General features: G+C 42.4%; 1 protein-coding gene across 3 annotated transcripts in view; it reads right to left on the bottom strand.

Moving 5' to 3' along the window:
* Nucleotides 1-25,705, bottom strand: part of dac (dachshund) — a 195,793-nt gene that overhangs the window by 136,358 nt on the left and 33,730 nt on the right. Inside the window, exon 2 of one of the 3 annotated variants that reach the window (XM_066742283.1) lies at nt 24,335-24,409. The exons of the other annotated variants lie outside the window; for them this stretch is intronic. Coding sequence (XP_066598380.1) covers nt 24,335-24,409 — 75 coding nt within the window. The remainder of the gene's footprint in view (nt 1-24,334; nt 24,410-25,705) is intronic. 3 annotated transcript variants of the gene reach the window in all.

Genomic DNA, 25,705 nt, shown 5'->3' on the forward strand with positions numbered 1-25,705 from the left:
GAGCACTATGACGTAATAAAACAAGCTCACGTAATGGATCAGATGCTCCCCTGCTCTCGATGTTTGCAGATCTATACTATCAGGTCGTAACATATTGTAAATCCAATCCGATACATACCTGAAACAAAAAATATCGTATTATGAATTGAAAATCAATTAAACTTTGATTAATAAACAATTGGTGTTAATTAGATTGGATTTCAGTGTGGCGGGGTGATAAACAGGGGCTAGTTGGACGTATGGGTAAATTGGGAAAAACTGCTGTTTTTCTCCTCGATGCAAATGAATACATAAACATACGATTTTAAATCCTTGAGGCTGTAACATTGGTTTAAACTCGTACCATAGAGCACGGTCTCGTTATACAACGTTTGACGCGAGAAGTAATAAATATTTGTAATATTTGTCGAGCTTGAGTAAAATTTTGGTTCCGCTCAACCTGTTTCGTTTATCGTAGTATTGTTCTAAAATATAAATTGAGTTTTTTTCTTCGTTTCTAATTTTTTTTTGTCAAATTTTTCTTTATTTGTAACTGTTTATTTAACAAATAGATATTTTAATATTTTATAAATACGTCAAGGTTGCTAAAATACTATCCTTCCTCTCGACACTGCATTTATCATCGTACCAATAATAAATAAAAGACTTTGGCAAAAGAGTGTCCCAACTGGCCCCAGTCTATACCTTATTTATAGTAACTCGAGAATAGGAATATTATATGTACACATAGGTTATAATGCTTCTCACGCATTTCCGAGCAAGTACACGCCTGTATCGCGTACAGGGGAAAAACAAAGGAAGATTCCCCGTAGGTTGATTTGTGGATCGCACCTCGGTTTTCTCGAACAAAGTGCGAATGGTAGTGGGGGAGGGGCCGATAAATCAGGAAAGCATTAGGCGCCACTTCATATTGGTCCACGACTTCTCTTTCTCCCTTTTGCTCTCTTCCTCGAGTCTTGGGATTTATACGGGCAATATCGGCCGGGATTAGCACGATCTGACGGACTCGACTCATGCCCGTGGCCGATACCACGTGGCTATTAGTGTCAAAATAAAAATGTGGCCGCAATATATGGCGGGAACTGTAAGCCCTCTCTTATTGCCGCGCCTGTCATGACCGAGAGACCTTCTATGGGTCAAAAACAGTGAAAAAAGAAAGGTGCGTGAGTGCCCGAGTTCGCTGTGTATGTGTAAGAGAAGGAAGAGGGTTAATTCTATATCTATTCGTTTGAAACGAAGCAAGAAATAGAGAGGGTATATAAATATAAAGAGAGAGACGAGTTTGAACAGACAAAAGTTGAAAGATCAGTGAAAGTTATCGAGAAATAATTGATAATGAAGGTAAAAAGAAGAGGGAGGGGCGGGGGGGGGGGGATAGAAGGAAGGCGAGCCTGGGGCGAAGAACGAACGTGGCGCATACGTGTCAGCACCGGCGTCCTCTTCATCAACGATCTCGCGCTCTCCCCAAACTCTCTCCCCTCACTTTTTTGTATCACAAAACTTTCAGGAATGGTATGCCTTTGGTCCTTTTTGCGAGCAGCCGATAATCAGCGTAAATCTCGGCCAGTTTTATGGCGAGGGTAATCAGAATTTTTCGAAGAGCTCCGCCACTTTTGTATCCGGTCGCAACGCTTCTGAAAATTGACAGCAAAAACGCCGCAGCCCCTTTCGAGTTATCCCTCCCTTATTCAGCCCACTGTTTACGTCATATTTTAAATAGTCCCTGTCCGATTCTCTAAGATTGCCAAAAATACGTTCAACCAAACATTCAATTACCGAGCAGTATTTCAAACTCTGATGGCCCAATAATTGCATACCTACTTTTTTCTACGGTATATATGTAAACGAAAAATGGCTAATTTGTTGCTTTTAGCTAGCTGCAGCGAGGCGCAGCGGTGCTCGTGCTTTTACGAGGCATCGTGAAAAAGAAAAGCTTTTGTACGAGTTGGCCCCACGACGATTTGATACGTTTCATTTGCTCGTATATAGTATATAGCTTGGTATTGGTATTTACAGTTGTATGTAAAAAGAGAGGATTCCCTGGGGAATGGGAGGGGAGGGGAGGAGGTGGATCGCCCCCTCCAAATAAAGTTGACTGGTCATCAGGGGTAGGGAAGGAGCTGGACTCTGGTGTCGAAGGTCTCTGGACCGGCCGGCAATAAAACTTCCTCTCGTCTCGTGTCAGTTGGTGTGTACAACCGTATAGTACACCTACCACTACCACGCGCGTTCGTTCATCTCGCGCCAGTCCGTGAGGCCATAAAACTTAGAAACAATTGTCTTTTATCGTTTTGTTGTTATTTAATTTTCCCCTGGATCGACCGCCTGCCTGGACACCTCGGACTACGCTCCCTAAATAATTTACGATCTTTTCTCCGGCAGCTCGTGCGTCGCACGGTAGATTTGCGGACGATGAATGCCCGGTGCCATTGTTTTCTCGCACGATTCCTGCGTCTTCTCGCCTGCCCTCCAAAGAATTACGAGCTTTCCGCCCTTCGCAATGACTCGAAACGCGAAATCTGCTCAGCCTCGTCCTTGTCAACGATCAAATTGTAACATCGCAAAAATTCATTCCGGTTCACCAAAAATTTTACTTATATATATCATCAGTATTACGAACCATCGATCAAACGATGAAGTAAAAAAAAAAGACTTACCACACTAAAAAATAAAAACTCGATAAAATCAAGTTATACATTGGCAACAAAACGTTCGTATCAAAGCTGAAGAGAAAAAAAAGAGAATAGAGTGTCCCGCAGCGACGCGTACGAGCTCTATTTTTATATCCGCTCGTGCAGGAAGTTGGCTCGGCTGGATGGGGGAGCGCCGAGTACACGAAGAAGCCCCCAATGAAAATAATTATTAGGATTAAGTGGACATAGTTAAGAGAGAGGCCCGTCGCGTTGGTGACAGACGGAGACTGGTTACATGGAATGACGCTCGCGCGCACAGCGAGCGTAAGCTCGTGGTTCGTCTCTCTTCTGCCGAGCTGCAGAGGATGCGGATCCATTGACTGGAACAACTAGATTTCATTGCGTAATGGTACGTAGCAACAACTACCGCTAACTGCTTTATTTCTATGCGCGCATCAGCATCTATTTACGAATAAGCTTCAATTCTGATCCAACAACCTTCTCCGTGTGCCCCTGCACCGCACGTATTACGTATAGGATGTTCATCATAGTGGAGCAACAATAGCATCGGCAACTATGTATATATATACAGCTCTGACTGGTCCGAGATAAAAATCAACTTTGCACTATATATACCCCGCACCGCCAAATCAATCTTTTCCTCAGGATTTAATGAGAATCGCCTTATAATAGACTTTACCCAAATGCAGTATTGTTCGGACTATACGACTGCGTGTAATATACGGGGTGATAAATAAATTTCGTGGAGGGTGGCGAGGGAACATTGTGTAGAACATATAAATAAACGGTTTATGCCCCATACCTTGGCGACCCATTCTCTTTCACTCCAGCACCCCCCCCCCCCCCTCCCTCTCATCCTCCTCTCTCCCTCCGCATTTGAGTTATGAATCGTAAAAGCTAGATCAGCAATCGAGCCGGCCACTCTCCGTCGGGGATTCGAGCTCTCTCGCAGTGTTAACTCCTGACGATACTATTGACACTATATACTCGTGGGTACTTAAGTTAGTGCTCTTGGCAATTGCCTCCACGGCGTTACGACGAGGATTGCTGCGAGGTTCGTAAAGGCGAGTAGCCCTCGGACCCTTTGTTAAAGGGTAGATAACACGGTTAACGAATATTCGCCAATAGACGCCAGAGTGAATCGTATCGTTTTCGAGGTATAATCTTGTGGATCTATATATATATATATACCATTCAATCTTCGCTCACCCAAATAGAAGCTTCGTGTATATATACAGACGTAATAATCTTATAGCGGATCAATCGTAGAATATTGGTAGGTGTACAAAGTAGTTATGCAAATTAACTATAGAGTACAGATGGATGAATCGTAATACAATGGGTGGGTGTCGGTAACAATAGGGACGTTGACGCATGTCTTCTATTGGTAGATTTTATTTTTTCTCTTTTTTTCCACTCTTTCCTTTTTCATAACGATTAATTTTCGTAGCGTGCTCGTTAATTCGCCCCCGCACAAAAGTCCCCGGCATTTCTACGAGCAACAACAAATTACCGCACCGTATACGCAAATTGACTCAGTTAAGCATCTTTCGTTGCTAATTGCCACTTTTTCTAGTCTCTTTGTCTACCACGGAAATAAAGAACGTCCTACGTTCCCCGAGACAACAATTAACTCGTTCGCGTATCTCCGTTGCAGTGTCCATCATTAAACGCACCAATACAATGATTAAATTCCAATGCTTCGCTGTTTCAACGGATTAACTCTCGATGCAAAACAGCTGTTCATGGAATAAATGACTCGACAAACTACCGCGCTTGTTTTTATTATCGCGAACACGTGTTTGTAAAAACAATGGTTGAGATTTCACCCGGAAGCAGCGGAGAGTTTACACAGGGGCATCTTGAGAAAACACTTAGGTACAAAGAGTATATTAATCAGTAAAAGTAAGCCTCCAGCGAGGAACGTACACAGCCAGGCAAAATTTGCACGCTTCGCATTGGTCTGCAACTGATCAAACATATTGATGGGATAGTTGTGTGTGAGCAACAAAAAAATATGGCGCTTATTTCGTAAGAATATTCGTACGGCGAGTAGTGGGACATTCCGGGAAGGCTCGCGCGCAGCTGTTCCTGGTATAGGGCTATGTGTGCGCGTAGTGAGTGTACCACTACATGTACAAAAGTACATGTATATATATATATAGGCAATGCGAGGAATCTCGCCCGGAAGCTCGGGGAGTTGACACCTGCGCCTTGAGAACGAAGAAGCCAAGGTAAGCAGGCAAGCAGCTCTATTTGAACGGAAACTGGCGGGATATCAGAGGTCGGGCTCCCAGCATTGTAAGATGGCTTTGTAGTCTGGCACACGCGGACGCACGCACACTCGGATATATATAGGCGCGAGTGTCGCACCCAGAGAGGACTTTATATTTGCGCTCAGCTCTGCTCATTATTTATTGCTTGCTCTGCTCGCTATGCAAACGAGCAACCCCAACGCATTATCCAACGACTCATCGCTGATGCACCGGAAAACTCGTACCTCGCCAAATTTCCAAAACTCCTTATATTTTTTTGTAAATCAATCATTCAACCTAGACGTAAATTTTTAAGCCATGTAGACCATTAGTCGTGAGAAAATTAGTATACGAGTGTTTCTGGAAATTTCATAGTGAAACATTGGGTCCTTTATTGGATAGATCGTCCATTTTCCAGGAATCGACACTCGTGAAAAATTTGTTTTTCTGATTCAGTGATAAGCGTTTGCTTGTTCGTGTCAAAAATCCTATTTATGTGTAATGTGTATATGTATATATTTGCTCTTGAGTACTTGGCCCGTGTGAAAGACGCATAACCCACTATGCTGGTACCTCGTCTGTTTTTCGTCCCGAAACAACAAAGAGGACGAGGGAAACCAAGAGCCTTTCTTTTATCCCTCTATAAGCTTGTCTAGAATTCCAGATCACAACTGTAACCTCTAGCGTCTTTTTTTCCAACCACTCTCGAAACATTTAAACACATGCACAGAATCTTTTTTAACACAATTCCTTTTCTCCTCAAAAATCATTTCGTCCATATCTCATATAAATATAAGAAATACAGCAAAAATTTAATAACCAGCCAACGGATAAGAAACGATAACTAAAATTATTTCCCTATTAAAATAAAATACAGATGACAAGAAGAAGATACATTCCAACCGTAGAATCCCAGTGCAGATCGAGGAGAGAATAATTTCTTACGGTTGTACAGTGTAATTATGAGCATTCGTTATGCGAGGCACGTTCAGGCAGTGTGGAGAGCTCAGGCGTTGTTGCACTTAGGGTAGAGAGTGCGTGTACGCGCTATATCGATGCGACGACTTGTCGCAAATATTCCGAGTCTGTTTGACAAGTATCGCGATCTCGTCACGCTCGGCGGTCTCGCCGGCAGCGCCGACATGAGAACAGAAATGACGGGAAACCGCTCGATGTCGTCTCCGAGGCTCGAGCTCCTCCGGTGTATCGGGAGCCGAACGGGAGAGACGCCGACAGAGTCGAAGGCGAACGGGCCGGAACGATGAGGAGGACAATGATAAAATACATTATACATAACGTGCCACGATACACCTTACCATTTCCGCGTTGTCGCCGCACCGTTCCACTCGAGACTCCCCGTATCACCACCACCATTGCACCGAGGTTTCGCCAAGCACACGCCGTTGGCGTCCTTCGACCGCCTCGACAGCCGCACACTCGCGATTTACATTTCCACTTCCGTTCACCGCCACATCGTTGTCACCATCTTTCGGATGGTCGTTACTCTTTTTCTTTCGATATAAAGCATTAGAGAGTGTATATAATATATGTGATATTATGCAATTGCACACTGAGATTCCTTCTTATCGAGCGTAAACTACTTTTCTTCCATTAAAAACAATTTTTTAATGATCCTAAACCTTGTATATACAAACTGAAGGTTCCAACAGTGGATGGTATTGTTTCACCGCGGAGTCTCGTGGTCTACCCTCGAGAGACTCAAGTGTGTATACGAGGAGGACTAGTAGATTACTCGAAGCTGAGATTTCTGTTGGCTGTGACCATTCGCCTACTCGGGAACCAACCGTATCGTAAACGTATCTAGTGAAACAACCCTTCCACTTGACTCTATGCTTTTTACAAGCCTAGGTTGGTTTTTCTCGGATAAATACGTAGTAACATGGACAACTAGGAAACTACGTTTTTTTATAAGAGATGCAACTTTCCTACAGTATATATATATAATACATGTAGATCTTAATTAGAAGAGAGTTTGCGTTTCCATTGTATAAAAAGGCGAGTTCTCATCGACGAGGTAAATATAGCGGAGCATGAAGAGTTGAGAAAAATGTCTTGAAAGATAGTGGGATGGGCGATCAATACGAGACAGAGTGTCATCGGGGAGGCGAAGGGGGGGGGGGGAGGGGGAGGTAGCGAAAAGAGGGAATGACGGGAGGAGGAAAGCGAAAAAAGATAAGAGTCGGCGTTAACACGATCGCACTCATAAGGTCGGAATTACAGGCAGCAATCGAAGCGGCGTAAAGCCGTGCGCTGGCAAGCTTCCGATGGTGGGGGTGAGACGCTATATACCGATGGTATACGTGTGTATATATACATATACACAGCAACGTCCCGAGAGTATTACGCGAAATGGAGCCAAGAAGATTCTTTCTCGGCGCGATACGATCCTCATCTCGACAGCGCGAAAGAGCCTGCTGGATCCTCGCGAAAGGACTTAATCAACGGTCCAAGTGTTTATGATTTTTGTTATTGGTGCCGTATCTCGAGGTAGCTTTACTCAATCGTACCCCCACCACGACCCTCGGACAGCTCCATTTTTCCTTCCACCCTACGCAACGCTCTCTCACCGGTAACTGCCAACCGGGATGAAAGTTGGACTTTAGGGCGAGATGAAATTGACTCCGCGTCACGGTAATACGATCAACGACTCGTATCGAGCCTTTTTTCCACGCGATACACCGAATAACCTCCCCTGATACGCTATTTAATTGCGAGCCACTCGCTCTTTTATCTCTTTCGTCGAAGGAGTATTTATATATATATATATATATGGAGTCAATTATTTCGATCGCTCTGTAGTATTTGATTGTTTCCAAGGGAGAGAGAGAGAGAGAGATGCACGCACGAAGCAGAAGAGACGAAAGACATGATTGAGGCTTGTCGGTCGAGCAATCGTGCGGATGGCTCGGCAAACACTCGCTCTCTGTGTCTCCTTTCCTCACCAGGCCAAACACTGTACTTCTCCATCCTCTTCTCGCCCTTCTTCGTCCCTCCAATCTTCCTTTTCCATCTACCACCCGCGGGCGCGCCATACGAGCGCAATCGGTCAGCCGTGAACAGACCCGTTACATATGTTGTCCATTTCGTGTTCAAACACCGCGGAAACCATCGTCGACTAAGTTTCTGTTCCGAGCTTTTCGCTACAGCCTCTCCCTCGACTTTTATCTTAGCCGATGGCCATGCGATACGCTTCTTCCTGCTACGTGTCCTCGACGTTTCCAACTTTGCTTTCGAATCGATACTTTTTTTTATTTTGAATTTTATAGAAGAAATTATTAAATAACGCGATCTGTCTGTTGATTGCTGATCGCTTAATTCCGTGGTCAAGGGCAGTACAAGGCCACCGCATACAAGCAGAGAGGGTTGTAAAAACGAATGCGATGCTTGTATAAATTCAACTACGCCCCGAATTTGCTCCCATGCGAGTCGTCTGGAAATATCAGGCGATTTTTACGATCGAGGCTTTTTTACCGATTGCCATGGCTCTCGCCTCGCATGTTCCAGCAATATTCCCCCGATCTTTCCTCGCGTGGACCTTTCGCAGTGCTAAAAATCGAGCTATGAATCACGCTGAAATTATAGAAGTTAAACGGTCGGCGAATAATTACATACGATGAACACTGCAGTTTCTCCACGATTGGCTTATAATAGCGAAACAACGACACTTAACACGGTAAGCTTATTTAAATACACTATTCTACCACGAACTAAAAACTAAATGCACGTGAATAAAACACCATTGAAATTTCGTCAAGAAAGATCTAGTTTTATTATTTCGTCGATGAACCAGAATTCCTACATACCAGAAGAATCATACTCGAGACTCGTCAAGAGCAAACAACGATAAAACAGTATTCGATAGAACGCCTGCATCTCTTCAGGGTGGTGCACTCGACTCGAGAAACATCAAAATTCTGCTTCGCCCGTGTGCCGCCACTTTGCGTAATTCACGTTGCTGGCAAAGGTGAGCTCGCGTGTGGGAGAGGCCCCGGCGGTCTTGAGTCGAAGCTGGAAATAAGGCGAGGGCAGCGGAGAGACGGTAGTGGGGGAAGACTGCCCTTCGACCTGGCAAAAGCCATCGTTTACAAAAGGGTAATTCCTGCAAAAGTATGATTAATCGACCACGCTCGTCGACTCTCGTTTTCAGGGATCCCCACTCCATTTATTTCACCGGCACTGCGATTACTCTCCAGCTGCATAAACCACTTATATACCAACAATAATTCTCGCGCAATTATTATTGCACCGCGAGTTCTCAGACTGGAAATCAATATATTCCCTGCGACTGATATTTATCATCTTGGAGAAATGCGAGTTGGGAAATGGAATCGAATGTTTTCTGTACATATATATATAGCGAGTGTTTGTACGTTTGTGAGGTCAAGGAAGCGCGCTCTAAGGGGAAAGGGGGGGGGGGGGGATAGAAGTGGAAGGCCAGGCCAGGCCAGGCCAGGACACGACACGACACGACGGCGTTTCCCGGACGTTGGCTACGCGCTGGTTTCACGGGGTTGTTTCGGGGGCAAGCGCGAGGCCAAGGGGGGTCGTGCAGTTGCCACGCAGTCTGACTGACAAGCTGACTTATGCAAATACACGCTCGCTTCGTCGAGTAATCTGATCGTATGTATATGTATATATATATATACGTACATAGCCAGCCTTTATTTCTCGATGGGATTTAAATTACCTGTAAGCCGAGCTGTTTTACGGTAATAATAATATAACAGCGATGACTTTATTGCGGGACCATTTTATCTGCCCGCTCTATTCGGACACGCCGCATTTCTCACTTTGATTGTAAAAATTTACGCCTGAAACTTTGCTATTTCCTACGCGCGATCATCATTCGTGCGCAGAAAAATCGCGAGAGAATCTTTAATCAACGTGGTATACAATGTTTTATTTACTTTTCGAGTATGGCTATAAAGCAAGGGATATATAACTCGCTTTCTTCGTGGCTAATCGAATGGCATAATATATATATATATATATATATATATATACGTATAGCACGTAAAGGACCGGTAATTAAGAGATTTCGCGTGATACGTCTAACAGTTGTAAAATTTTAATAGATCATTCTCGAGTTTTATTTTGCTGCTCGTAGCACGTATGATGAGCCACGGTTATGTTATTATACGGTTGCTTCGGAGTCTCTCGTCGGTGCGTCGTATGAGTATATGTGCGAGGCTTGGTGAATAGACGAGGGGAAAGGGACAGGAGGGTTTATCGATGGATATCGATCGCTGGAGCAAACAAGCCGATAAGAAGAATGCGAGAGGACTCGGGGCTGGAAAGACAGCTGGCTTCACAGCTCTCTCTCTCTCTCTCTCTCTGGCACTGTAATCACATCGCTTCTCCGAATTCTGGTAACTACCAGGTTCTTCATGGTCGGCTCTCGATGAATCTCGAGTTAACTAACGCGACGGCGAGTAATTAATTGAAAGGGTCCTATGGACGTTGGTTCTCGTAGTGGTGTACGTACGGCTTGGAAGAGAGGGTTACGCCGCTGGTCACCTCTGGCTAATCATAGACCACGGATCCTGGTCCCCTTGGCATCCGACTCCTCTCTCGCGCGTCCTGCTCCGCTCGTCCTCCTACGTGCCAAATCGCGTCCCGTACAAGGGTGTCTGATTGTAATTACTTTACTCAAGTGCGGTGATTAAAGTTCTCCGATGGCCACTGCTAAGATAATCGCGGGTTCGATAACGCATCTTTCCCCACACAATGAACCTTGTTACGCTTATTTGAAATCCTCCACCTAACTTGTGTCCTTGTCGATCCGTGCTTTTTTTAGATGTTTCTGTCGTCTCTGTTTCATAACGGCGAGTTGTGACAAACATTTTCGTGCTGTTGATCCTTTGTGTGTTTGCAATATTCATGCGAAATAAATTTAATTGGTTGGATTTTTGTGGGGATGTAATAATATTGTTACTATCTTTGGAATTGGATAATATTTTGTAAAGTCTTAAATATTGGTTTGTATTTTTGATTATTATAAAAATGTCTTGGAGATTTTAGAAAATTTTAGATGTAGTGATTTTAATTTGGATTTTGGAGTATAAAAGCCTTCGAGAGAAAGAAAAGGATGTTTTTTTTTTGTGATTTAAGATGTTCTTTCTGTAAAATGTTACGAAATGGAATTAAATTCTGTGAAAATAACGCTTTAAACATTTCAATTTACTGCTACAAAAATTATATTTTTATTCGCACGTCGACTGGGAATTCGTTAAAATATATTAAAACCTACGTTGATCCTTTATTCTCTCACAGTTGGCGTTGTGGAATAACAATCAGTGCTCATTGACACTTGCCAATAAACTGTCAGTTTTAACGCGAAAATCCGACTTGACCGTTGCTAATTCACCCACGGGAAACCTACCACTGGCACGAGGGAAAAATAATCAACCACCACAGTCACGATTTTCCGCTAAAATCTCATTTTCACGGCTATAATACTTCCGATGCCACTGGGATACATTTTCAATCAACTCCAATGAAAAATCACAAGGAAATAATTAGTAGTTTAAACTATAATTAGCTCGATCGATACGAAACAACAATTCACTCGCTTTATACCGTAACAACCAAAAAAAAAAAAAAACATCCATACTCAACAAAACCAATTCCAATTTAATCGAACAATAGTCCCATTTCCACGATCTACAAACCACAAACTTTCGCAAGCTATTACTAATTACCCTAACTCGACATAATAATCTCCTTGATAAAATTCACCAGAAACATATAAGTAATGGAATTTACGACGAACACACACCCACACTACGTTGGAAATAAGAGTAAATCGTGAATCGTGCTGGTACACGTGGGTATAAAACATACGTGTGTTAATTAGAACGTGGAGGGCTTTCAGGTACACTCGTGTGTGTGCGTCGTGCGAAGCGGCAGGAGAACAGACAGAGCTCGGACAGGGCAGAGTAATAGCAGGTGCGTTTATGCGAAAGCGTGCGCATGCAACGCGCTAAAATGTCATTCCCTTCGTGGCAGAAGCCAACCAGGCTTAACGGTCCTGCATGCACGCGCTACACTCGCAGGCTTCCTCTGCACGTACATAAAACGCATACACGTGTATTCCTCGACGCGTAACAGCCTTGATACACCGAGGAGTGGCATGCGTGCAAACCCCATTGCGAAAGCGCCACTTTGATTCGTTTATTCAGCTTTATCTATCTGCCTCCATCTCTCTCTATCGTCCGGCGAATAAAAAACTGGATACAACGCGTGGCAGAGACGAGGAAAAAAAGACTCGCCCGGTGATTCTTGCAAGATTTATAACAGTAATTAGTTTTTCGTCCAACGGTAGCTCACTCGTGACGCGAGTCGTCTCGAGGAGCGACCTCTTGGAACGATCAAAGTCACGAAATGGTTTCGTATCGTTTTCGTCGATAACCGAGTTACCCCTGTGTTATATCTATATATATATGTGTGTGTGTGTGTATATAGCACGTATACCCTGTTATAGCGAGAGCTGTCTAACAAGTATAGACACGTGGGGTTAGTGGGGGGGAGGGGGGGGGAAGGGGTGCCAGAAAAGCTGTTGGAAGTTTTGCAAGCTTCACCACGCTTATTATATATATATATATATATATGTATATACCGACTGAGCTGAGCTGCCGTGCATTATTTCTGAGAATGGCTCGGTGTGGATTGGCCGGCTCCATTTACCTCGCGCCGCGGCATCTGGGTCCCGAAAACATCCGATAAAAATTATGTCCTACGTCAGGAAGGATCTGTCAGCCGTCGCTTTGCAGCTGCGCGATCTCTGATGTATATATATATATAAAAAGTAGTAGTACACAGTTTACACCCTCGATCCTCGCTCGCACTCCACGATCCCTACAACTTTTCGCTCGATTTATTAATTTCTAAACTCTTGCAATTGCAGTGTGTACCACGTGGATCATTTCTTATATCTTGACTATGCAATTCGGTGTAAGATAAAAATTCGTAATACGCACAAGCACAGGTTAACGAGATAGAAGATATCCTGGCAGCGGGATAGCCGTAAAGCCTACCGCAATTCACGCGCGTTTCGTTCAGGATGACCGAACAAGCGGGCAACCGGCTGTTAAGGACGCTACAGCGAATTAACCGGCACGAGGCACTTGTCGCGTTCCATTTACGTAGGCAGAAACTTAATTATCAACCTTTTCACTTCTGCCAGTAAATCTTTTTAATCTCGATTATTCCGCGCGACTAATTAAGCAGAGAAAAAAGTTAAAAGCCCCAACTCTATAAATCCGATTTCATTTTTCGCATCGGATTCCTTTGAAATTGCACTCATTCGCTTGTATCGGTGGAAAAATTCTGATAATCTATCGCAAGGACTATGATTTATTGTACTTCATCCGACTACGGTCTAAAGAGTGAGATCTAACGTACAATATATAATATCGCTGATAAAATTATTGGCAAACATAATAATATATAGATATAATTTTAAAAAGGTAGCGAATCGAACGTAGGGATCAATGTGAACTGTCCATCTGGACACAGTGCAGTTTATACATATATATATAAAACTGTATTAGATCGAGAGAGAAGAAGAGTTGCAGCTATTGTTATCATTAAATAATTCCACACGTGCGTACAACCAGCGAGCGATTATATCGGCTAAATGAGAAATTAATTTCAATGATTTATGCCCAACGATATTGAATAGAGAATGATATTTATCTAGGCTTACTTTACTTAAGCTAAAATGATCTTTGGAGAATTAATACTGCTATGATTACTCGGCATTAAACATTCAATGCACAATTAATTATCGAACGTTTATAATTGAACTGGCGTATTCGAGGCGGAGTATTACTGTAACAATAAGTCGATCGTTTCGAAGTACACGCGTGCGCGAGCAATAAACGAGTGTAAATTATTGAGTAAGTCTTTAAATAGGCAAATAAGCTTGGAAATTTCGTGATAGCGCAGAGGCTTTTCCCAAAACGATTTTCAGGCTATTTCTAGCCGCCATGGCACGCGCCAGTGTATTACATTATTTTAACGGACAGAGGTTCGAGTGTGTGTGTGTGTGTGTGTGTGTGTGTATCGTGGAATCGTATAGAACGGCTGTCTCGGTAGGTATAGATATATATAGCTAAGTGTTAAATTAATACGGGCGCTAAATGCGCCGTGTGAATTGGTCAGGTGCACGAAAACCGTGTCGTCCCACGTTATGATCAACTGGCTATGCCACGAGTCGCTCTCCGGCGCCTTTCTCAGCCCTTTCAATCATTTCGAACCCTTAATGAATTTCGTGATTAGGCGCTTTCATAAGCTACGCTCTTGCCACTCGATCTTTTCAGCCGCTTTAGCTTCACTGCGCAAAATGCCTTTCATCGGGATTTCTCCTGAAAATTCTCCAGTGTCAACTTATTCCATCGACTGTTCAACCTGGTATGTATATATATATATATATATATAGCAGAAGAAAAATGATTGGCTACAGGCAAAATCTGCCTGCTCTATACACGAATTATTATTTTTTGCCTAATGGCCAACTCCGCACCTGCTATCAGAATAAATTCGTCGAAAGAAATTATCGATTTCCGAAGTAATTTCTCCGAAGCAGCTCGCACCCCCTCCCCGATACGCCCGGATCCATCGAGAGGTGGAGATGGAAAAGTATTCCAGGGAAATATTTCCGTTTTACGGGGCTCGACCAGCCAGGGAGCTATAGTACGGAGACTGCGATGGGGTGAAAGTTCTGATTTCATTAGGTCCCGTGTTATGCAATTAATTAAGTCGCGAACTCGAGGAAAAATAAGAGGAAGAGGAGAAAGAGGAGGGAGGAGGGAAACAATCTTTCTCTCGTTCTCTCGGATTCGCTCGCTCCGCTCGATACACACGCACACTACCGTTTGTGCTGGCTTGTGGTGGTGCGGCAGGAGAAAAACCGTGAAAAAAAATTAACTCGAGACATTCTCGCTCGAGCTATAAATTAATGTTACGGACACCCCGAGCACTCCCGTATCAGACGCAGGAACGCTCGCAGTCTTTGCTCGATCAAATCTGCTGTATATGTCGTACAGAAAAAAATGTCTGAATCAATTCTACACATACATAACTATATTTCGACTTTCGTTATATCTGTTATATATATATATATAGAGGGCGCTCGATACCCTTCGACACAAAGCTAATTTCTTTGCTGCAAAAAATTCATTAGGACAGAATTTTGAAAGCATCGCTATGGCAAAGATGAAAAGACAAAGAGAAGCCGTATATAGTAAGAGTCTAATATAGATGTTCAAAAATGTTGAGTGGCTAATAATAGGGGGCCGGGCCGATTGGGCTAAAATCAGGCCGAAAATTGAAGTATAGTACGTAGTGGCTCGAGCCATTGTCAGTATAGTGGTATGTGTATAGGCTTGGGTAGGGCACTCTCGTCCTCTCATAGATTTTTGGATCTTTCAGCTTGACTGATATCGCGGCCTGAAAGGCATTCGCGTCTAGTAGATGGATATAGGGCTACTGTCCGATGACTTTTCGGTCCTGGAACAAAATTCCGTCGTAACAATGTGACACCGGTTCGCAACGGCGCGTTATTAACGACGTGGGCGTTTCGCTTTGTGAAGCGAACTATAACTGAATTTCGCCCCGTCATTTTATGCATCAGACTCGCCATGCTGGTATAACTGAATTCGATGGGTAACGCAATTACACATCTTTGCCCGCGCGTCGCGCAGATATACGTCGCGCTCCGTACTCGGCGTGTGCGTAGTTGCGTACCTACCCCACACGTATATATATATATATATATATATACGCAAGCGCCATTAATTATTTCACTTGCGTATACAGTACTGTAGAACGCATCGTCGATATCTCCAGGCGCCTGCGTGTCTGTGCTCCCGAAAAGATTCAATATGTGATGATTTGTTCTTTGCAATCACGACTATACTCCTTATCACTTCTATTTCTACTTACGAAATTTTAAAGTATTCCTTCGTTTTCATTTAATTTTATTTCTTTTTCTTACAAGATGAGAAAATTTAGAATAATAAAATTGTAGGATCTATCGTACTAGATTGCATATATATATATATACAGGGTGTAACGAAACGACCGCATTTTCTCGTAACTGGAGGTTCGGGGTGACAAACTGAGTGCACGTGTAAAATTTCGTTCGAATCGTTCAAGAGGTTTAAAAGTTATTTACATTTAAAAATCACCCTTTTTCGGTCCTTTTCGAACGACTTTGATTGCACAATGGAAAGTGAAAAAACAATTGATGAACACCCCAATTAGAATGTAAAAGTTATCGATCGCACGCGATAATACTTTTGCTATTTATTCCATTAATCTGGCTATCAGATTAATTTTAAAAATAGCAAAATCCTTTTTTTCACATTTCCAATTCAATTCAGTACAATTATCATTGACTGAATTTATGGAAAGAGCGAGAAGACGCAATGAAAAGGAAAGTATCAAAAACTAAGATGTCGCGCGAACGCACTGATAATTTAATAGGAAACGCATGAGGGCATTCTCTTTCTACTAACGAAGCTAAAGAGAATGATTCAAAATCAATACATTGATGATAGAGAAAACTAAACTTACCCATTTAATGTTCTCCAAGTTCTTTTACATCGAAGTTTTCGAAAAAGCTTCAAACTGGCTCTTCGATGATTTCCAGAAAGCACACTATCACTGTTTTTGCATTTAAGCATTCGTGAATTTAAACAAATTAGGTATTAACCTACGTTTCTTCAAAACACTGGTTAATTTGACACTTTTGAACTGTTTGAAGTAGGCTGATTAAGAGTAGTCGAAACGAATTACTTATTATTTCTCCTCTCTGTGACTCTCTCTCTCTCTCTCTTTCTCTTCAGCATACTTCAAACAGTTCAAAAGTGTCAAATTAACCAGTGTTTTGAAGAAACGTAGGTTAATACCTAATTTGTTTAAATTCACGAATGCTTAAATGCAAAAACAGTGATAGTGTGCTTTCTGGAAATCATCGAAGAGCCAGTTTGAAGCTTTTTCGAAAACTTCGATGTAAAAGAACTTGGAGAACATTAAATGGGTAAGTTTAGTTTTCTCTATCATCAATGTATTGATTTTGAATCATTCTCTTTAGCTTCGTTAGTAGAAAGAGAATGCCCTCATGCGTTTCCTATTAAATTATCAGTGCGTTCGCGCGACATCTTAGTTTTTGATACTTTCCTTTTCATTGCGTCTTCTCGCTCTTTCCATAAATTCAGTCAATGATAATTGTACTGAATCGAATTGGAAATGTGAAAAAAAGGATTTTGCTATTTTTAAAATTAATCTGATAGCCAGATTAATGGAATAAATAGCAAAAGTATTATCGCGTGCGATCGATAACTTTTACATTCTAATTGGGGTGTTCATCAATTGTTTTTTCACTTTCCATTGTGCAATCAAAGTCGTTCGAAAAGGACCGAAAAAGGGTGATTTTTAAATGTAAATAATTTTTAAACCCCTTGAACGATTCGAACGAAATTTTACACGTGCACTCAGTTTGTCACCCCGAACCTCCAGTTACGAGGAAATGCGGTCGTTTCGTTACACCCTGTATATATATATATATATATATATATGTAGAATTTGTGTGGAAATTCTAATGGTCGATGACATCGCCACGAGATTTGGGGTAAAACGGTGCATAGGGAAGAGACACGTCGAGTAACAGCGAGAGAGAGAGAGAGGGAGAGTGTAGTGGGCTCGGTACGATATCACGCAATGTGGTGGTCCACTCTACGCGTAGTATATATGTACATATACCGTGGAGTGACAGCACTCAATCAGAAGTCATAATACATTTACTCGCTCCTAATGAAGACTCGATGAAAGGCCACCGTTGGGATGAGGGATATGGCAGGGGCTCTCAAAGAGCGGCAGATCGAATGCAATTAGAATTCATCATAATCGGGAACCGCAACAAAGCCAAATCAAACCTAATTAATTGATCCTGTGATCCAGTCTCGGTAAATAATGGACGATGCGAGTTTCGTTGTCTGGATCCGGAAAAAGGCTCGTATATATATGCATAGAATTAAATTCTTCATGTGGAAAAGAGGACGATTAAGCTTTGAAATTTGTTGGCTGATTTAAACGGTACATATCACGCGGATTTGCTTGGTACAAAGTGACTTCCCCTTTTTGTTCGAGGATTACGAGATTGCGTATATATAGAAAGGAGATAGAAGGGATGGAAGAAAGAGATATTAGTTAGCAGAGAAAGAGATAGTGGGAGGGAGAAGGAGAGTCGAGTGGCAAATAGACTTTGAAGAAACGGCAGTGGCAGGAGGAAAGTGATGCTCCAGCCGCTGCGAAATAGCCATCGCTGCCATGCTGTATGCACTGCCACCCCACTAGCTGACCGTGCCTCTGCGCGCTTATAATCCTCGGAAATTAAAAATGCCCGCGTTTTTTAAGCTTTCTGGAACGTTTCAAAGACTTCGCCCATCCACCTTGGCTTTCGCCGGACCCTCTCAATGGCCTCGTCACTCCATTTACAGAAACTCCATCAAAGGGATTGTGCCGTTGGTTCAACGCAGTCTGGAAGACGATGAGATTCTCTCCGCGAGAAATGCGAACCTTTAAACCAGTCTCGATGCTCTTTCGCTGTTAATTACTAAACAAGTCCGGAATTAGATAATTATTTCTCATTAAAATATTAGAATTTTTAGGGATATTCTAAAAATAAAAGTCAAGGTTATTTGAGGGTTGTAACGAAAATGGTGGAGATTAGCGAATTTACGAGTTGTTTGTAGAAAAATTTAAGGAACACTGCGTCTCTTTTTAACGATATAGCGGTGCAGGTTCAAAGTTGTCTCGGGTGCAGCGTACACTATATATATATATATATATATATATATGTACTCGATCCCGTCCTTTGTCCACGCTTTTCTCGTGGTCTGAAAGCAGAGGGTGGCAAATGTCCGGGAATGGGGAGGTGCTCGGACATTTACTCGCTGCTTCATGGTAAATGAGTATTTGTGCCTTTGTGAATAAATAAAATGCATTACAAAGTTGCGTACTGCGTCGGCTGTTGTCCGTGGCAGTAGCGAGATAGAAACGGTCGCTAAGATGAAACGATAAAGAAAAGAGAGACTGTATACGCGGGACCAGTGCGCGCAGGCTTTCAGTACGAATCTCGAGTCTTTGAAAAAGAAATAAAAGAGAACTCTCGCGAAATGGCAAGGAAATGAATCTGTAGGCTTAAACTGCGAGAGAATGGAAAATAGGATCATCAGGAAAAAGCCAAGTTCGTGCTGTAGTAGCCAACATATTGCTAAACAACTGAATCCGATCAAATATCAAATCCACTCGCTCGTTAATATTTATTAACCAATAGTCAGCGTTTATTTACTTGTCCTGCCAAATAATTACACAAATGCTATAGCTTATTTGATGGATATTAATTATACAGCATGCTTGGTCTATTTAACGAGATAGGATAAAATTTATGGTAAAATAGGCACAAAGTTTCATCAAAATACACTTATCGAACCAAGAACAGTGTATCACTTTAAGAATAAACTCGTACATCGCGTCAGTGGTCTTCCGCAAGGCAAAATCAAGGGTGAAGGGATTGATTCGTCCGCTCGTAGGTCCTGCAGTCCGTCGAAAGTCTCGGGCATGCGCGATCAGCGGAAAAGCGAGCTTTTGATTTCCGATTAGCGGGGAACTCGCCGGACTGTGACGCGCGCGCTGCCCGAAGAAGATGGATCGAGCCGGCACGACGGGCGGCGAGTCCTGGATAGCCTGTACGCGTATAAAGGGAACGGATGGTGGGCGGGGTGTGTAAGGTGGGGAGGGGGGAGGGGGCCAATAAAGGCCAAGAAGCAACATCTAAGACAATGAGATACGAGCGAGCCTTTGGAGTAATCCTCCGGCCTTCCTTGGAGTATCGACATTAATTCCCTTGCCCCCAGCTTTTAACCGGAACAGACGCACCCTATAATAGGCAAGTTGGAATCCAATCTGCAAGTTTGCAAATTCAATTCTACCGTCTTGCGAGAAGAGCTCCGAACGAGCAGAGTTTCGTGGTACCTTCGACTCCCGTTCCGTACGCGTGCACGCGCTAATTAAAGTCTAGCGTTTATGACGCACTTCATCCCCACCCACCCCCCCCCCTCCGAAGCTTCTTCCTATTTTTCGCAATATATGACTAAAGTCGATGGAACTGGATCGAAGCTTCCTACTCAATTTTCGAATTTTGCGAAATTACAAAATTTAGAATATTTTGAGCAATTCGCACGCGGTTTTCGGCTAATCGCATCGCGCGTCCATTTCCTCGTAAAAGAGACAGGCCTAATTGGAGTCGCTTATGAGCCGAGCACGAGACCGTAGGCACGCATTACTTATTCAAATTAGATTCCTCGAGTCGACGACGCACGACGTCGCGCAGTTCCTCATGCGTAACACTCGGGTAATTTCTGGCCCGTGCAAACGGAGAGACGCGTTTTCCAAGGCCATTCTATCGCGGGGTGACTCTCCTAAATATACCGAGGTGTGTGTATCAACATCACTTAGGTTGCTAACCGAAAACTTCCCTAAACATCCCTATACGTGCACCAAGATAATCTCGCATCTATCATTTCATCCCCTAAACCACTGTGAAATTTATTTTCTCATTAGAATGGTAGGTAATAATTTTATAAACAGTGTTGTGCGTGTGAAGAAGAGAATAGAATTAATAAGACGTTCTGAAATCTTCCAAAAATGTACACGGTATACGTTCGCAGTCTGTGTTATAATAGTATAAAAAACAAAAATTCTCATAATTCTAAAATTGATATAAATTGCTCCACGTGTTCAATGAAATACAACACGATCTTTCCAAGGGTATCCATACGGACTACGTATTTCGAGTTTCATTATGTCTCTACGAAGAAGAAGAAAATACACGCATCAATCATACTAAGAACGAAATGCTAACGCAATAAGCAACCTCACCCTGCACACACGCTGCTTTTCGTTAAGAGTTTTTCAGTATACAATAATTTACAGGGGAATCTTAATATAGTCGTAATTAATACTTACTGGTGGTATTAAGCAGATTTGTCGAGGTGTGTGCGGGAAGAAACTGGCACGTGTTAGGAGAAATACGTGCAGAGTATATAAGAAATATGGATTTATTATATTGGTTCGCTTCTCTATCCCTACAGTGCAGAGTCTATATAGGTGGTTTTGTAATTGTGGCTTAATAGCCAGAATAATATTAAAGAGGCCACGCCACAAATCATAACCTAAGCTGGCGTCTACTGCATGGCTTTTAAGAGGGTTTTTTTCTTCTTTGGTTTATATAAGAAGAAGGAGGGCAATCCGCTTGGGCGAGCAAGGAAAATTCGTGGGTATATATATAACCTCGCAGGCTTTGCCTCCTTACTCGGATCCCTGGAGTAAAGGCCCCGCGCCCGTATCCCCATTCCATTGGCAGAAACGCAATAATTCGAAGGCCTGAAGGGGTTGCGAGCAAGTGGCATGAGCGTAAATGTAGTTATAAATAAATCTAGAAGCTCTTAATGTTTCGCCGGTCCCGCGGAAACGTGCTGCCAGTCGAAGCAAGTCTACAAGGGCGGAAAAGGGGTTGTGCTCGAGGGTTTAAGGGCTGAACGCGTTCCAAGGATCTCTTCTTAGCATTTGACGACTCGTCGCTGCGGCCTTAACCGCCTCTTGAACCATCGAAATTTTATACTGGCACATCCACGTATCTGTGCATCACGTGTATTTCCAATGATTTTTTAGAAGATATATCTGCTTTTTAAATTTTTGGGCGAATTCTTTTAAATTATTAACATTTTTGGTGTATACAGGGTGTTGCAGTGATTTGCGTCAAAATTTAAAGGTAAATGCGGAATAACAGTGTAAAGAATTTTTGTTAATAAATTTTTGTTCTCCTCTTTAATCCCTGCGTCCTGAAAGCTTTCATCTTTTTTTCTTCATTTCTAAATGCCACGTGAAAATTTCACGAGTCAAAATATTTTTTCGTAGAATTTTCAATACTTTCTCCAAAAAAATCGATAAAAATTCGTTAACAAAAAATTGTTATAGCAATATTCTGCACTTATCCTTAGATTTTTGCCACACTTCACAGTTACGCCCTGTACACGTAGAATTCGATATGCCAATGAATATATGCTTATCGAAGAAAGAACTACGAATTAAAAAGTTTGATGGTATCAGGTATGCTCGTACACGCGGGGACCAGGCACAATTGTAGAGAAGCCTCTCTTTTCATTTATTTCCTTGGTAAAGCAACGATTTGACGTGGATAAGAGCATACCTTATAATGGTGTATTCGCACGGTAGGCAAAGAACTCGAGGCTTCGCACGCTCTCGGAAAGCGCATTACGATTATTCCTCGAGCATAGTGGAGCAAGTGTGAATTCAAAGAATCGCCTCGAGCATTCTATTCAAAGTGATTTCTGTTAATGCAAGAGTGGCTCAATGGTACCCGCCAACCTTCTGTGCATCCTACTTTTATTTTTGCAATGCAACTGTGGCGCCAATTAGCGAATCCCACCTATTGTAACGTTCCACACAACAAATCTTACTTCCCTCCCTCTGTCTGTCCAACTTAAAAATTAATTTTTCCATGAATCATATATATATATATATATATCCTACCAGATGACGTCCCATCGCTAAAACGGAGCTCCGGTGTGAAAAAGATTTTTCAAAGAATCCTCGCGATAAAAGAACGAGGATAAAGTTATTTGCTTGAAAATATGTTGGCTGGAATAAAAATGAACTCTCAATTTGCCGCTAATTTCGTGGCCATTTGTTGCGATAAGTTTTCGCGCGAATGGGCCACAGCCTCGGAGTCTCAGGCTGGGTTATCGAAGGAACAACGAAGGGCGCCCAAGTGAAATGAGTCGCGAAATTGTTCCGAAGGAATTTATCAATTTTCTTTGAGGGATTCTAATTGTACTAATTTGTTGGCCTCGAGTGCTGCCACACCGCTACTGCACGCGCGGATAGGGGAAAAGGAAAGCTCGGAATTCTATCGTTTAATCTCCAAGACTCCTCTCGATCCTTCCCATCCTGCACCATTCCACGTCTTAGTTTTTCCGTCCCACTTTCCGATTAATCTGCCAATCCCATCCTGTCCCGAACCAAGCAAACCATTATTCAAATTCGATCTTCGATTCGTAACGATATAACTATCCATTCCTCCTATTCCTCTCTTCTCTATACTGATTCTTACGTAATTCTCCCTAGCTTCGAAACAACTACACTCTCAAACTACATACACAAAAATTCATAAAACCATAATTTCCAAGACTATATATACTTTTATTTCAATCCAAAATATCTTTTAGTTATATAAAATAAAATTTGACTTCCACACTGATATAGAATCAAATTGAACAACGCACCCTGCATAAAATACAAGAAAACTATAAAGACAGCATAGATTTTCTTAGAGAGCATATATACATATGTATACAAGTATAAGAAGAAGCGAGCGAGAATATAATTCGGTAAGAAAAGGAAAAGCGCGTTGATCGTAGTGGGAATCGAGAGGTCCGGGTGGATATCAAAGCGAGGCAAACAATACGGCGAGATGCTGATGCGATTGTATTATGGCTAGTGGACCGATGATCCATTGTCTCGTCACGTTCTACCCACTCGTTCTTTTATCTCGATCCCCAGAATACTCGTATCTTGTCGTATCGAGTGAGCATCCATCCAAAGTAGCACGCTCCCGCCGCCGAGTAGCCAAGGGAGTCTATCCTCATGGTAATACGAAATCTGTAGGGATGCTATATATGTGCGTACGTATCTATCTGGCAGCACGCACCTATACGTGACATTAGCCGAGGAAAAAGGCGCCAAAGATATTCGATTACCGATCGATCGCGTGGCTACTTCCTGCTGCAGTTGGTTTTCAAACCTTTCGATCGACCTGTATGTACATGCTGAAGTGCGGCGGGAGCTTGCATTCAAATATTATTATACAACCACTGTGCCAGAGCTTACCTTGCAAATATATACATTAATATCTATATAATACAATGTGCTATATAATTCAATCCGCAGCAAACCTTACAAACTGCTCTATGCGGCCTACATCAATAATACACCCACGCACACGGTCCCTGTATACTCCGTTTGTGTACATTATGCATGAGTGTGTATGGTATAAATATAAAATTGCTTGTTTTAGTAGAGCGTACGCGTGGATCATTGCTATTTGCCATCGTGGTAAGGGAAAAAAGTGTCGGGGTGATATAATTGTTAATTAGTCTCCTAATCTCGTTTATAAATTGACGATTGGCAGTGCGTGAGAAGCATGTATTATTCGCCGGAGAAAATGATACTCTAAATCACACAAGAGTGTACACGATATATACGAAATGAAAGTATATAAGGAAGGTAATTGGAAAAAGTTCTTGGCAAACGTACCATCCCTCATCCTGGATCTGCTTGGCGCATCTATCTATTGTTTCCTTCCAGCGAAGGATTGAAAATGGAACGTACCTGTAACAGAGAGAAATTTTCAACGACCGTTAAATCACGTCATTAATTTCGCACTGTGCGTACAAAGTAAGCAGATTAGTCAGAGATATACATATATATATATATATATATATGAATACCGCGTGAATCGAGGAGTAATTAGTGAATAAGGCGCGAGCGTAATGCGAGAGACGAGGTGGTGTCGCGACTGTTAAACTCGCGGATATAAAATAAATGAAACTGGCGTGAAAACGAAATTGGATTTAGGAACGTCCAGAAAACGAGAGTCGCGCGCAAATTTATTTGCTTTTCATTCAAATAGCCTCATCTCGCATTTATGTATTCCATGATATTGCACTTTTTAAACTCGCCTGCCTTCATCCTACTGCCGCGGGATATTAAGACCCCCAGCCCCGATGTATTAGTCGTATAAATTTACTTCGAATGACGTTGGATTCATTCCTGCGGCACGAACACGAAATTCTCGTCTCCGTTGCCGCCCTTTACCCCCTCTCGCGCCATTTCTTCGCCAAGTTCTCTTATTCAAAAAAATTCGAATTAATTACGGGCCTCCCGAGGAGCCCGCGGAGCTCGCCCCCTTTTGCGTATAACGGAATATAAGAAGAAGAAAAAGCACTGATTTAGATTTCTAGCCTTGAACAGGATAATAAATTGACGAAAGCTCGCGCACTCTCCGCACTTTTTTCCCTTTCTCTTGATATACCTTGAAGAGTATATATACCTAACCCACTACAACAGCTGCTTTACTAAATAATGTTGCTGATAGATTGTGAGAGTCAGGCGTTAAATAATATATACACGCGTGCGGCAAACTGGATAAAAGCTCGTAACAGAAGAGAACAAGTTAAAATAAAAAGCGAAGGAGTAGGGGAGAGCTCGTGGTATGCCAGGGGCGACTCGCTCTGCTACTGCAGCGAATAACTGCTCTAAAGTATTTTTAATCGAGACTGAAAAAATTTACACGTCAGCTCACCCGTGTTAAGCAAGATCAACGCGCGGCAAAAGAGAGCCCAAAAGTTCGATGTTGATGAATAAAACGACCAATCGCAGGGGAGTGGAAACACTCCCCCCCCCCCCTCTCTCTCTCTCTCTCTCTCTCTCTCTCTAAAAATTAAGAGACGCTAACAAGACAAATATAGAGAGACTTAATTATAACTCGAGAAAGAGAGAAAGAATCGCGAAAAAGAGGGAAAATCGATTCTATTCGATCTTCGAGCACGAGAAGAATGTGAAAAATAAAATATAGGGAAGAAGAAAATTTCTGGAATGGATTAATTGGAATATAAAAATAAATAC

This window comes from Prorops nasuta, unplaced genomic scaffold, assembly GCF_024137725.1.
Source record: "Prorops nasuta isolate Cenicafe-Biocafe unplaced genomic scaffold, Cenicafe_Pnas_1.2 PNAS00027, whole genome shotgun sequence".
Taxonomy (NCBI): Eukaryota; Metazoa; Arthropoda; class Insecta; order Hymenoptera; family Bethylidae; genus Prorops; species Prorops nasuta.